The 15,716-nt window shown below is 32.0% G+C and overlaps 1 protein-coding gene across 1 annotated transcript; it reads left to right on the forward strand.

The window, feature by feature from the left end:
* Window positions 1-7,585: 7,585 nt before the first annotated feature.
* On the forward strand, window positions 7,586-10,142 carry LOC106762936 (DELLA protein GAI). Its single transcript, XM_014647063.2, has one exon. It carries the CDS (start codon window positions 8,161-8,163, stop codon window positions 9,814-9,816), a length of 1,656 nt encoding a protein of 551 aa, XP_014502549.1. The 5' UTR covers window positions 7,586-8,160; the 3' UTR covers window positions 9,817-10,142.
* Window positions 10,143-15,716: the final 5,574 nt, after the last annotated feature.

The following is a 15,716-nucleotide window of genomic DNA, read 5'->3' on the forward strand; positions in this document are numbered from 1 at the left end:
ATACGAGTTTTTTTTTTTTTTCGTCTAATTGAATAACTGGAATAGTAAAATTGATATTTCTAGCTAATTCTTCAATTTGAATCGATTAGTTTTTTATTTGCATAAGTTGAGTTTCCCCTATATTCTTGGTCTTTTCTGTTATCTATTGCATGTGAGTTTTCTTTCACTTAAATGTATCTTTTTAGTAGTCCATATGAGTCTTTGTTGATCAATAATCATGTCATTATCGTTCTTGTGACGTTTCTATGTGATAGAACATCTTGCAAATTGGAACGAATTTTGCTGGTTAGGGTCTTGTGAGTGGTTGGTCAGGTAAGAGAAACTAGTTGCTTTAGTGTGCGTGAGTTTGATAAATATGATTTGTTTACATGTTGATTGAATATGATTAGAGTGTATGCCTGAATTGAATTGTGTTTTATTATTGTTTGGGTTTGTGTGACTAAAATAACTTAAGGATCTTAACAATTGAGCATATTGGTATAATTTTTAATGTGTAAAAATTGTTTTGAACCAACTCACTAAAAAAAGGTACCAATTTGAACAATTGATCAGGTCCAAGTTCACTTAAATCACAAAATATTTTTGTTATCAACTGATATAATACTGAGCGATGCTAGTTGGGCACTAAGCACAAGATTATTTGTGCAAATCTGAGAGTATTTTAGCTTTAGACTATTGACCATCCCTTTTCACCATTGAAGTCTAATTTTGCGAATGTTTTAGCGTTGAGTGGTAGTAAGGCATCGTTGAGTGCCATCATGCATTCTAGGTATGGAGCAATTTTTTTCATGAACCCTGCGCACTAGAAGTGTGTCACTAAGCACAACTTTTTGCAAGAAGAATAGTGTTGAGCACCACGATTGCCATTGAGCACCACCTTTTGTGATAAGTTTGGCATTGGAAGCCACCTCCAAGCGTTAATATGTATGTTTGTTATTTTCTTCTTTTTTGATTGTTTGAAATAAATTTGTGATGGAACTAGTGTATGTTTATAGTATTGATTATTAATATTTTGGTGATGGTGTTGAGAGAATTTCAAGGAGAAATTCTTTATAGTGGTGATCTGAATGTATGTATTGACATTGAGGGTTCAGGAAGGATGTATCTTGATATGATTTAATTATCTTAAATAATTATTTTGCACATTAGCTTACCATATCATTTCTTTTTGTGTTTCTTGTGTGTTGTTTTGTTTCTTTTAAGATGATTACTTTATTGGTGTGAGCAAATGAAGTGTAGGTGTTGAAACATCCTTGTGGAGATGATGTTGCTGCGAAATATTCTTCTTAATAGTCTAGTAGTTTTTCTAAGTTGTGTTAAATATATTTTATTATTACGGTTATTTTAGATAACTATATTAATAATATATATTTGACAATTTGCTTTGTTTATCAATTTTTTAATTTTTTATTTTATAAATTGTAACTTGCTAAAATTACAATGTTATACATAATTATTTGAAAAATTAATAAATTTTTATATGTTAATCACGTTAATAAAAAATTAAAATAAATAATAATAACTTAGAATATTATAGTTAATTTTTTTAAATTTAATTATTTAGAAAATATGTGGTTACTTATATTTTATCATTATTTATATTTATATATTTGGTATTTTTTTAACATGCAATCAATTCTAATCTATTATATTTATTTTATTCTTGAATCACTTTTATTTCCATCTTTGAAAAGTAAGTGATAATTGAAACTTTTTAAAGAGTTAAATATGTTTTTAGTCCCTTAATTATCAAGCGATTTTATTTTTAGTCTCTCTTTCAAACTTTGGTACACTTTGATCCTTCTTTTTAAGGAAACTCTAATTTTTCGTCCTTCAAAACCAACGACGTTGAAAATAAGTTGAGGTGGCTAACATCTGGCCACGTGTGATGACATCTTTTCTTTCTAACGTTTGCCACGTGTGGTTACATGTTTGATGACACGTGTTTAGTGATTAAATCAGATGAAGGAAATTAGGTTTCTTATACTTAGTAAATATTGAGATTTTTTATGCGAATGAGAATTAGGTCACATCTCTAGACATATTGAATGCGTTAAAGATAAACAAGCCAAAACAAAGAAATTAGGTGTGTATGGAGTTACATACTGTCTTAAAATTGATACATACAGACATTTGTGTTCCCTACACCATCATGGAATTGTTAACAATATTTTATATCATTCATAGATGATTATTCTAGATATGCATACATATAACTTATACATGAAAAATATCAATCTCTCCACATATTCAAATCATTTAAGGTTGAAGTTAAGAGTCAACCCAACAAAAGAATCAACTCAATATTTTAGTCATTATCCTCCTCTTAAATATTATATTTCCTTTATTTTAAGGTAGTTAATATATTATATGGATCCCATACTCAAATCTTTAATTTATTAGACTCCTTTAAGGTAGTACTCAAATCCTTTTCCATCATAACTAACTTTGTGCTAATGTGATTTGTTGTGGTGAAGTTTATGATCACTTTATTTCCCTTGAGAATCTTTTAAGCATAAGCATTAATGAGGGGTTTACGCTCCTCATTACCTCCCACTAGATTTTGAGACTTTGATCTACCATAAGTTTGACTCCCATTAAATTCACGTTTTGTGGACTTACCTCTAATCATCATTAAAGCTTTTGCTTGTTTTCAACATCCCATCCTTTTTCACCTTTTTTTTTTTATTTAGATTCTTCTTCAAGAATAACTTCGACAACATCTTCAAAGTGTATCTGTCTATCAATATATTATGGGTGTTGCTCCCTCCACCTCCCCACTATTTTAATTTATTTCAAAAATATTATATATCTCTCTACTATTTTTTTTATTCCAAAAATACCCTACACCTCCCCACTATCCTTAACAATCTTTTTCTTTCTCTCTCTACATTAATAGAGCATTTACATGGCTCATTAATGGAGTATTTACATGACTCATTAATGGAGCATTTACATGACTCAAATTTGAACTTGTGGTATATTTTCTTAAATAAGTTTGATTCAATCTTATTTTCGCTGTGAATATATTATTTCTTTTCAAATTACTTAATAAATGGTAAAGTTTTGTTCTAAATTTCTAAAAAAATGTATATATATATATATATATATATATATATATATATATATATATATATATGTGTGTGTGTTTTTTTTACATATAATATCTATAATTTTTAACATTATATTATGTTTTAACTCACCAACATGTTTAACTCAAATATTTAATTTATTAGATAAATAATATAAAAATATTATTAAATACTTAAAATATAAAAAAAGTTATTTGTTAAAGATTTAGAATTTATTTAGTTCTTTCGTCATTGTAAAGTTAGTATAAAATAATAATAATTTATCTTTATTTAATATTAATATTATTATGTTTATTATTTTGTATTTGCATCTAACTTTTAATCTTATAAAATGGAAATGGTAGAAGTATGAAGTTTTATCTGAATTTTATATTATGTAATAAATGCTCCATTAATTTAGAGAGAGAAAAAAAAAGATTGTTAAGGATATTGGGGAGGTGTAGGGTATTTTTGGAATAAAAGAAAATAGTGGAGAGATGTAAAATATTTTTGAAATAAATTAAAATAGTGGAGAGGTACAGACCCACTTGGGGAGGTGGAGGGAGCAACACCCATATATTATTTGTTATATTGTTGATGAGTTGATAGTAAGAATCAGGTAAACTCTAACATAGAAGCTCCACATGTTCATTTCAACTATGTTGAAATTTGTCATTGAACATTGTGCAAATAATGTATTCAAACTGTTGATATGGTCAATTAGTAGGATGGACTCACTCATTCAAAGAGTATAAAGTTTTCTCTTCAATAATATTCTCTTGCAAAAGTGACTTAAAATCATACAATTTTTAACAAAAGTGTCCTAAATATTCTTCACTGTAGTCTTTTTTGCAATGTTGGATAAAATTGTATTTGTCATTACTAAATTTAAATTTGTAAATAACATTATTATTAATTTCTATTCAACCTTGATCCATGATGTCTAAAGATTCTTCTTCAAATGTTTCTACATAATTTTTCTTTCACACAATCGTCTTCATCTTCAATTTTCACAATGAAAAATTATTTACACTAAACTTTTCTATATACTATTTTATCGTCATAAATTTAAAATTAACTTGTGCATTTCCCACTAGGAAAAGTACTATTTATTGGAACAACAAAGGTAAATAGTAAACCAATAGTACAATAGGTAAATTATGAGAAAAAACATATGGATCACTAACAAAGAGGCTTAAATACTAATTATTTTCTACTCATAACTTCTAGACTTAAATACCAATTATTTCCTAATCATAACTTTTCTAAACTTGCATTTTCATCCTACCATATTGCATTCACTAACAAAAATAATTATTTTTTATGTAAAGGATCATACTAATTCTGATCACATACTCAAGTTCTTTTACAACATTTTACTCATGATATCAATAAAATATAATCTGAAATCAAACTCATCAAGTTTTGATACCATTATTGAATACTAGAATAACAATACAAGTACTAACAACTATAATAAATAAGATAAAATTGGCAATAGACATAGACAATATTGTAATTTTCCTAAAAAACTTGCATACTTTTTTTTCCAATTCAAGAAAACAATAACACTTTTTCTTTAAAAATAGGAAAAATAACTAAAAAAAACTTTAAACGAGAAATTACTTTTTCTTCTTCTTAATTTATATCTAAAGCATTAAAACACTAAAAAAAAATGGATATTTTTCCTAAAGAAACATTGTTCTTTTGTAACACGAAAAACAAGTTCGTCGGTATGACACTATCTTCTCACGATAAGAAGATAAGAGATGTCACTCTTTTAATGCTTTTTTTTTCTATATTTTTTTATCATTGATTAAAAATTTTCAAAAATTAAAAACTATATATTAATAGAATTTATCAAATAAGAAGTGAGTTATATAATTTTCTAATTTGAGAGAGAGTAGGAAAATATGTAATTAGCATTAGTCAGAACCTAAATATAAAGAAATAATTCACCCTTTAGTTTGTCAAGATGAGGGTGATGACTAAAAGGATTATATCATAAAAAATAACTCCACCTAATGCAATCTTGTGTCACGTCATTAAATTTTGTTTCGTCAGCATGTCATGATTAAGCAAATTTAACGCGTCCACTGAAACTTAACGGTAAGGTTTTAATTGATCCAATTTTACAAAAATAGAGACCTTAGATAAAAAAAAATATGAAAACCTATTTGAGACAATCCTACAAAAATAGGGATATCTGAAATGATTAAACCATAATATTTCGTAAAACACAAGGAATATGACTGACCTATACTTAATTTCAATTGGTGGCCTGCACAAGCGTATTTATTATATCATGAATAAATAAAAATCATATTATGTATTCCAATAAATCCAAAAAAATTGATCACTTGGTTGATTGGGGATAAATAAAAAGGCAATATTGAATTAATAAAGTTGGTAAAATACAAAGTAATAGTTGAATTTGGTGAATTATAATTTTGAGTATTAAAATTTAATTCAAAAGTAAAGTTTCAATATTTAAAATTTGAAAGTATACTTTAAATTTTAAATTTTATTTTTAGGTTTGACTCATTAATCACCAATAAATGATTAATATTTTATTTAACTGTCCATTAATTGTTATTAATATTCAAATTAATTATTAATTAATTACTGTTCTGGACCGATCAGTTTTTTCTTTGAATAATCAATGGCTGTTCTAGACCGATCAGTTTCTTCTTTGGATAATCAACCGCCGGGTTCTTGGCTAGGTGGTTATACATTACAAAAATAATACAAGTTTTTTTTTAATTTAAAATATTTCTTTCATTTATTTAAAATTAAAATAAAAGTTTTAAGAAAATTTATCTAATATCAACCCATCCTATCAAAATTAATTCATATTCGATTGACCCAATAAATCAAATAGTGAAATATAAAAGTTAAAATATTAAATTTGGATTAGTTATGTTGGAATCCAACCAAAACTTAAGTATGATTTTGTCCATTATCTTGCTTACTCATGAAAGTTTCCACTAAATCCTCCCACGACTCATTACCGTAATATTAGAAAGAATTATGTAAAACATAAAATTATAAAATCTGAGAATAGAACATTGAAACAAATTTTTAAGGTATTGTGCTGTTCTTATTTATAGTCCGCTTCTGTAAATTATGTTAAACTTTAATGCAAGCGATTCCCACATGCAATACATTTTTAGATTAAACTTTAATTGCCATAATCATACAACATTAGGGTATCAAATAAGTCCATAGTAGGACTAGAAGATTATGGGAAGTTTCCTAGTAAAAAAATCAGTTTTTTTTAATTGATTGGCAGTTCTATAAAAGTTTGATACATTTTTTCTGATTTACTTTTTCTGTATATTATGATTTGTTTGTTGGGTACAAATAAAATCTCATATAAAAAAAATAAGAGATAGACATGGATTTATATATATACACATAAGATATCTTTATTTATAAGAATGTTGAACCCTCTCCTTATAGTGTTCGTGTTATTTCTTTTTTTTACCAGTTTATCATGTTTTTATAATGTGCAATAGAAAATAATGAATATACGTAATTATAGGTAAATTGTTAACATTCCATCCAATTTAATTAAATTTAAATAAACTGAATTATAATTGAACTGAGTAAATTTGTGAAATAGAGACAACATAGTTAGAAAATAGAATAATCAGATAATTGAAGTATGAGAATTTTTTTTTTTATTACTTACATAAATTTAGTAAGACTTATTCATCATATTTGTTATTATCGTGGATATAAGTTATTGTGCAAGATAGTATACAAAATTTCTTGTAATTTGATCTCTAATAGTAAATCTCTTTCTGAATTTTAATTACATTTTTATTAGTCTTACAATTTAATATTTGCTAGTATAACAATAAACAAAAATATTTTTCTTCAGATGTTGAGAATCCTTTAACAAAAACTCTTTTTCTCCTTGAATGTCGCTTCCATAGGAAATATTGTAAAAACGAGATCTTATAAGAACTCAAGAGAATATCGTTAATTAAATGTACTGTAACATTTCAATTAAATTTATTAACTCATTCATTCACAAACAAACAAATTTAATGAATATATATATATATATATATATATATATAATGAGTAGTTTCGTATTTAATTTTTAACAAAATAAAATTAAAAAGCTTAAGAATCGGATAGGAAAAAAAAAAAACCAAGAAAAGTAAGTTTGAAAAAGTAAAGAAAATAAGCAAACATAATAATATATTTGCGTGGAGAATGAAAGAATGAAGGCTTAAAAGTTAAAATGAATTAGAGTCGTAAAAAACAGAAAATCTTACATGATTAGTTGATGGTGAGTTAGAACTAATGTTGGACTCAATGCTTGTGATGGAACTGGCATATCTCTCTCTCTCTCGAGATTTATTGTTCGGCAACAGCAACATTAAAGAGAAAAACCGTTTGGCCTAGCAAACTGATGTTGATTTATTCTCCAAATCCTCTCGAGCTCATTACACTGTATTATCAGGCAGGCTGTCCCTACACGTAGCATTCAGATCTATTAAATGTTAGCGGCTGATCCAATGATGTATGCTATCATATGCCAAAAGAAAGTATAGAATGAATGAAGAGGATATTAAGAGCACTTATTGCTCAAATTCAATACTAATAAACGATAATGACTATGCCCAATCAAATGTTGAGCGTGAGAAGAGATTCTCTCTCACCATCATAAATGTTGGTGTTGCTATTAGGACATTGTTGATTGGCCTAATCCACAAAAATTATCAAAGACAATCAATCACTAACACATAGGAACGTTAAAGCACGCGCGTGAAGTAGAGCGTGATTGAAAGATTGAAATAGAACGTAATGTGAACAGATACTGTGTCATCTCCATCAGCCAGCATCTTTCGTTCTTAGCATTGCGGTGCTGTCACGGCTCTTGTATATCCCTAAAACAAAGCTTCATTTCTAGCACACACGTATCATCACATTATGTTATTATTCGCACATACACCGCCCAAAAGTAACAGTACTACTTAAGATCTGGAAAGCCAAGAAAAAAACAGCATCAGCAACAGTTTCTCTGTTTTTGTTGTTTTCTTGACGCCCTCTTAGTAAGACGAAGTGGGAAGGAATGGGAGATGCAAGTGAAGTGAAAGGGGAATGTTCAGGCAGTGGGAAGGGGAAGAAGATGTTTGAGGAAGAAGAAAACGAAGACAAGTTGTTGGCAGGCGTAGGATACAAAGTGTGTTCCTCGGACATGGTTGACGTGGCACACAAGCTCGACCAATTGGAGATGGTAATGGAGGAAGATGGAATTTCCCATCTCGCCTCCAACACTGTGCATTACGACCCGACCGATCTTTACGGTTGGGTCCAGAACATTCTCAACAACGCGCCCAATCACACCATCACCACCAACAGCAACAACGCTGTCATTCCATCGCCGTTAATCACTGTCCCGGAGAACGATCTAACAGCGATTCCATTGCCATACATCGAAGCGTACCCACAAACAGAAAATCAGAATTGCCACAAGCGATTCAAGGGTTCTTCATCTCCGTTGTGGCCCGCGATTTCATCGGACAACGTTCTTCCGGTGGTTCTGGTGGAGGAAGCCGGCGTGTATCTCGTTCACGCACTCATGGCCTGCGCGGAGGCCATTCAATTAGGAAACGCAAGCCTCGCGTCAAGCCTCGTGAAGCATGCAGGAACCCTCGCTGCGTCGCAAGGAGGTTCAATGGGGAAGGTTGCATCCTTCTTCGCTCAAGCTCTCGCTCGAAGAATCTATGGATTCTATCCTTACGAGACTCTAGACTCTTCCTACTCCGACATGCTTCACACACATTTCTACGAATCGAGCCCGTACCTGAAATTCGCGCACTTCACGGCGAACCACGCAATCCTCGAAGCATTCGCCACCGCGGACACGGTGCATGTCATCGATTTTGGCCTGAAGCAGGGGTTGCAGTGGCCGGCGTTCATGCAAGCACTAGCGGTCCGTCCCGGAGGTCCGCCAGCGTTCCGCCTCAGCGGGATCGGACCACCGCGGCTCGACGACCCCGATTCCGACTCGCTGAGTCAGGTCGGCTTGAAACTGGCGGAACTCGCTCGAAAAATTAGGATTCAATTCGAGTTCCGCGGATTCGTGTGTAACAGTTTAGCCGATCTAGATCCGTCCGTGCTCGACATTCGAGCAGGAGAATTCGTCGCGGTTAACTCTATCTTCGAGCTTCACCGCTTGCTGGCGCGACCTGTTGACATGGAAAAGGTGTTAGCCACGGTTAAGAGGATTAAACCGGAGATTGTTACCGTGGTGGAGCAAGAAGCGAATCACAACGGTCCGGTTTTTCTGGAGCGGTTCACGGAGGCATTGTACTATTACTCTAGTTTGTTTGACTCGATGGAGGGATCGGTGGCGGCGCCGAATGAACAGGCGTTGGTGATGGCGGAGATGTACTTGGGGAGGCAGATATGTAACGTTGTGGCGTGTGAGGGGGAAGAACGCGTGGAGAGGCACGAAACGCTGGGTCAGTGGAGAGCGCGGCTCGGTTTGGGCGGGTTGGAACCGGTTCGCATGGGTTCGAACGCGTTCAGACAAGCGAGGATGTTACTGGGCCTATACGCTGAGGGGGGAGAAGGGTACAGAGTGGAAGAAAACAATGGGTGCCTCTTGCTCGGGTGGCACACCAGGCCACTCGTTGCCTCGTCCGCGTGGAGACTCGCGCCCAATGGTTTGAACCCAGTTAGAGATCAGAATGATATGAACCAAGATTCCCGATTCTGTTAAGTCAAAGTATAGTAAGTCAGTTCCAGAGACACAGAACGGTTAAATAGAAAGGTAAAAAACCAACTAAAAAATCTTAATTATAATTACTGTGTAACTTTTGAAGAAAATTACTTTCCTACCCTCCAGGTCACGGGTTAAAAAATGGCTCTGTACTCCTTTTGGCTTTTGCTTTTGCTTTTGGTCAGAGAGTAGTTTGGTAAATGAAAATTTTTGTCAGACCATGCTTTTTCCTAAGAAATCGAAACGTTTGGTAAAAATTGTAATTTTGTTTATGTGCAATATTTTTATTCTTAAATCAATCAAATCACATCATTTTTAAATCATCTCGCCGTTTCATATTGAATATACTTCTTATTTATTTCTCTTTAATCAACTTATTTTTCAACCAAATGAATTTCATATTTAATATTTTTCTTACTAATTTCTCTTTCTGTTCAAAGTATTTCTGCGTACTGAAGCTACAGTGACGTCAAATAATAATTTCAAAAAAGTGATGTTTCAGTACAGAGTATCACCAGCTTTTTATGTTTAATCATTTCAAAATTCACCAACATGTACGTAAATCTAAAATCGTTATAAATGAGTTTTATGTAGCCCACAAAATAAGGCAATTAATGGCACAGCTAGGTTCAAGTTAAGCCTTAAAAGTTTTATTAATTGTTACGTTACCTGCTTACGAATGCAATAAATGATACTTCAAGGATAAAAATGGACCGAAACATAACACATTTATACAGTTTTGCTTTTTCGCAAGGTTGTTAAATATTTTATTATTATTTATATGCATAATACAAAAGATATAATCAATTATATATTATTTTTAAAATTTACTTAACTTTTTAAAAAATTATTTAACATTTATATTTTGAATGGTTCTCCTACACCTCACCAACTTCCTTCAGTTTACACCTTCCTTATTTTTTTTATTTCTATGTATACCCCTATCAGATAATATTTTGTTTTTTAAAATAACTAATCCAGTAAAGAATAAAAGTATTGAAGCAACCGCATATCAAACCCTACACCCCCATTTTTCTCCCTTTGTCTCTTTGCTGTCGTAGTTCATTTCCTCCCGCCCTCACTTCCTCCCTCCTCCTTCCTTTGGTGGGGTGAGTTTTAGCACAAGCAAAGGTTCATCTTCTCAAACATTTGATATAACCTTTGGCGTCCGTAAAATACTTGCTCTTAGTTAAGAAAAAATGCTTGATCTTGCTCAATTAAAATGTTTGGTTATTTCGGTTAAAACCATGCTTGCTCTGTTAAAAATGGGTTTCTGCTTGGTGTTTTAAAAATGATTCGTCTATTCTGGTGGGTGGGTTTCTGCACGGTGGAGCGAGGGAACGAAGTCGGAGGAATAATCATGAAAACTGGTCGCACTTGAAAGAAGTGCAGGGGTGTCGCAGTTGATGAGAGCCGCAGTTGGAAGGGGGTGCATGTAGGACAACAGATGACATTTAAGATTTATACATTCAATGAAAATTTAGGATTATTGGTGATTAAAAAGGTTGTTATTGGTTACGAAATCATTAATCCATTATTAATTTTCATTTAAATTTAAAAAATAAAGGATAAATCCATAAAATGGGAGGTGTAGGGAGAAAGAGGTGAGGTGTAGGGAGAAATGCTCTTATATGTTTCGTAGTGGATCGAGATCAACGGTCTTTAACATTAAATTTCAAATCATATCCAAACTGACTAGTAATACAAGTCTTCATTCCAGATTCTGTAATACTATGAGGGTTGGTATTTCAATGTTTAAATTAGTAGATGATAAGACGGTAATCAAAGTCAATTTTTAATTGCGTAATGAATTCATCATCTATCTCCTTACTTTAAATCTATATTTATAGATTTCGAAATGTGTTTTTAATTAGTATTAGTCTAATCATTATTCAAGAGTTGATAAACATACTTTACATGTAAACATGTTTAATTTACAAATTTGATCAATCATTAACGCTTTGTTCCTTTGCACTGATTTTACTGTGCATACCAATTTGCGAGCGAGGAAACTTTTAAATTTTGTGTTCCTTTGAACGGATTGCACGCAGACGGATTTGCGACAATTTGCGACGATTGTGACTTATATGCATTGTCTCACCATCTCGCAAAAACGAGAGGATTTGCGATGATTTAATCGGAAAAGACTCATCTACCCTCTGTTGTTTCACGAGAGAACTGTTCTTTTGCATTGCCATGTGATTCTGCATTGCCATGCGATGATGAAGACGAAGGAGGAGGCCGATGACGCCNGCNGAAGAAGAAGACGAAGCTTGATGATGAAGATGGCGTGAATGTGGTGCAGGTATCCGGATACACTGTTGCTGTATCCGGATACAGTTTTGTTCAGAAAATGGAAAAGAAGCGTATCCAGATACAGTTTTGTTCAGAAAATGGAAAAGAAGCGTATCCGGATACACTGTTGCTGTATCTGGATACAGTTTTGTTCAGAAAATGGAAAAGAAGCGTATCCGGATACATGGAGTGCGTATCCGGTTCCAGGCTTTGATGTTTTTACTTAAAAATATTTTTTTAATATTTTAAAAGTTAATTTCACTTATTATAAATTAATTTCCTTTCTTTATTAACAATTATAAATTTAAATATAACATTTAAAAAAACATTTTATATTACTAAAATAACTAGGGGCATTTTGGTAATCTTTCATTTCTACCAATTTAACAAATTTTTTAATTCTATCACATCAATCAAATCCTACACTAATTCTCACAAACTTTACCCTCAAATCCACTCTCAATTACCCACAAATCTACTCAAAAAAACAACAACAAAATTACCCTCATATCCACTCAAATCCACTCAAATCATCTCCCCCAAATCCATTCATAAGAACAGAGGCTAAGGTAACTAATAAGTGATTTTTCAGTAATAGTCGTTCGATTTTTGGAGCTAACTCAGGATATGAAAAAATTGATCACCCAATCAACGGTTGACCGAGGGGTCATACAGTACACATGCCCTCAAACCCGAGTATGGTACAACTGGCAATGGGGTTTGTAAAATGGGTGACGGCGTCCACTCGATTTAGTGGGCGTCAATGGTACCAGAGGTCATTAATCCTATTGTAAAAATAATCGTTAAAAAAGAAGCTTTGCGATTTGTACAAAATGCTTGAATATGTGATTGAAATTTTGTCTAATAACAAAAGAGAGCATATATTATTTAACTACCATGTGATTATTAGTTAGGGCTCGTGATGGTGGGGTAAAGGTCTAGTGTACATGTATTTAAGGTATGTCGAAAATGTTTCTTTAACTTAAAATGTGAAATTATAAAATTTATAAGTTAAATAAAAGGATAAGTTAAATAAAAATAAAAAGAAATGACATTAGTGAAATAAGCTTGGCCTAATGGTGTGTTTCCTTGTGTACATGATTAAGGAGTGTGACTTCGAACCCTATTGAGCTCCAAAGTAGTTTATCCCTTTTAGGATATAAAACCCTAGAAACTGAGAGCATTGGGGTTGAGAGGCAACCAAGAGTGATTTTGCGTGAGAATAGCCATTAAGAGGCGCGAAGGGGATCCTAAGTAAGGGCATCGATGGAAAAAAGTTTAAAATGAGATTAAAAGTATTAAAAAAAAGAAAATGTATCGTATGACTACTCGGTCAACATTTGACTAAGCAATCAACTTCTTCATATCCTGAGTTAGTTTCAAAAACTGGACTGTTATCATTGGAAAATTACTAACTGACCGATAATTTCCCTAATGATTGATCAAACTTGTAAATTAAGCATGTTTATAGGTAAAGTATGTTTATCAACTTTTTGGTCGTGATTAGACTGATGTTAATTAAAAGTTCATTCTGAAATTTATAAATACAGATTTAAGGTAAGGAGGTAGGTGATTGCATTTATTGCATTGTTGAGAATTGACTCTAATCACCAAACGATCGTCTACCGACTTAAGCATCGAAATAGCTTTTGCAGGTAACCTCCACACAGTATTACGACGTACCAGAGTGAAGACTTGGGTTTTCAAACAATAAACAATCAAGCATAGGGTCACTCCCCATACCTTGGTTGTTCCTTTCCCATTTAGGCTAGCTTTCTACCACACTCTTTCTCCCTTTCTTACATGTCACACGTTCTCTCTCTCTCTCTCTCTCTCTCTCATACCCTATGATAGAAAAAAAAGGGAAAAGAGAGAGATGCAGAAATAATAAAAAGAGAGAAAGAGCGTATAGAGAAAAATAGGTTCTCACACGTAAGGGTTTTGTCAACGGCAATCACCAAAGAAGAAATAGGAAAGTACCGAAAGCTAAAAAGGTATGTCACCTCTACACTATTCTTTTTCACTTATTATTGTGCTTTGAAGTTTTTTTTTTTTTCTATAAGGTATTCTTTTTTACCACACACAAATAACGTCTTTTTAAAAAATAATAAAATAAAGGGGCATGCGTCTGCCTATGGCCAGTTTCTTTCTTTTTCCCACCACTTTTAAAATAAAAAAATACAAAAATATTTAAAACACAAAAAAATCAATTTTGTTAAACAAACCTTTTACCACAACTACGTGATCCTTGATTTTCCATCATAAATGGATATACGTAAGAGCAAGATCAATCTTTGTCGGCTTCACTTTTCAAAAATCTAAATCAATCCATAATAATTTTTAAACAAACTCACAAACCTTTTTCTAGATAAAGAACTACGTGATCCCTGATTGTCCATTATAAATGGATATACGTAGGAGCAAGGTCAATCCTTGTCGGGTTCATAAAACAAAAAAATATTTTTGTTTCTTAATAGTTTCTTTATATTATCGTTTTTTTAGGGAAAAATAAATATTTTGAAAAACCATGTCAACTTTATACATTTAATTGAAGGTATTGCTTTTGGACAGACGCTGTAAAGTGCTAACACCTTCCTTACGTGTAACCGATTTCCAAACCTAAAAATCTAGTTTTCATAGACCATGTCTTATTTTATGGTTTTCAATAGTTTTTCCAGAATAAATTATGGTGGCGACTCCCAAAATCTTTTCTTAAACCCGTTTGTTTTCGGTTTGCAATCCCGTTGCGATCCTGGTTGCGACAGATAGCGACTCCACTGGGGGCGCTAGAGAATCAGGCCTTGTTAATTAAATGTGCAAAATGAAATGGTTTCTCATTATATTTTCCTTTTCCCTTTATTTGTATATATGTTTGTCTTTATATATTTGGAAATTTATTTATATTCTTTTATTATTATTATTATTATTACTACTATGTGTATCATGAGTGAGACCCTATAACCTGGTCTGAGCGTAACATAGAATTAGAGGGGTTGTGTAGCGGTGACACGTCTGGATTATTTCCAGTTTGGCTATCGTGAGAACCTCAGCCAGTCTTTGTTCTCTTCACATGTAATTTCACACCTAGTTGTGTTTTAATTGTTGTGGAAATGCTGTGAAAAGGACCATAGCTCTGGTGCCCTTTATTTTAGGCTTAGGAAGTCTTCCCTGTGAGATTGCATGCACAATGCTTAGACCTTAAGACATTGGACCTACCTTAAAAGCATAAAACATGTTGTAATCATTATTTGGCACAAACATCTTCAAGCATCATATGCATTGGCAACAATTTTATCATTTTTCCTTTATTTTCTTTATACATAACAATAAATGTGTTATGTTTTTTATTTAAATAAAAAACAAAAACAAAAATGTCATGCTTTAATGAATAAATAAATAAAGCAAAATAAACAGCTTTTAGTCAAATAAATTAATAAAACTTTCCTTTTTTTAAGCATTTATGACATGAAATCGCGAAAATAGTTGTCTTCATCTTTTTCCATCATTCTTTTTATCCATAAAAAAAATCAATTTACAAAGAACACTATCTTAGAGTGATCGCAAGCAATCTTTTAGTAAAAAAATAAAAAATAAAAAAATTTGAA

Source organism: Vigna radiata, chromosome 6 (genome assembly GCF_000741045.1).
Source record: "Vigna radiata var. radiata cultivar VC1973A chromosome 6, Vradiata_ver6, whole genome shotgun sequence".
NCBI lineage: Eukaryota > Viridiplantae > Streptophyta > Magnoliopsida > Fabales > Fabaceae > Vigna > Vigna radiata.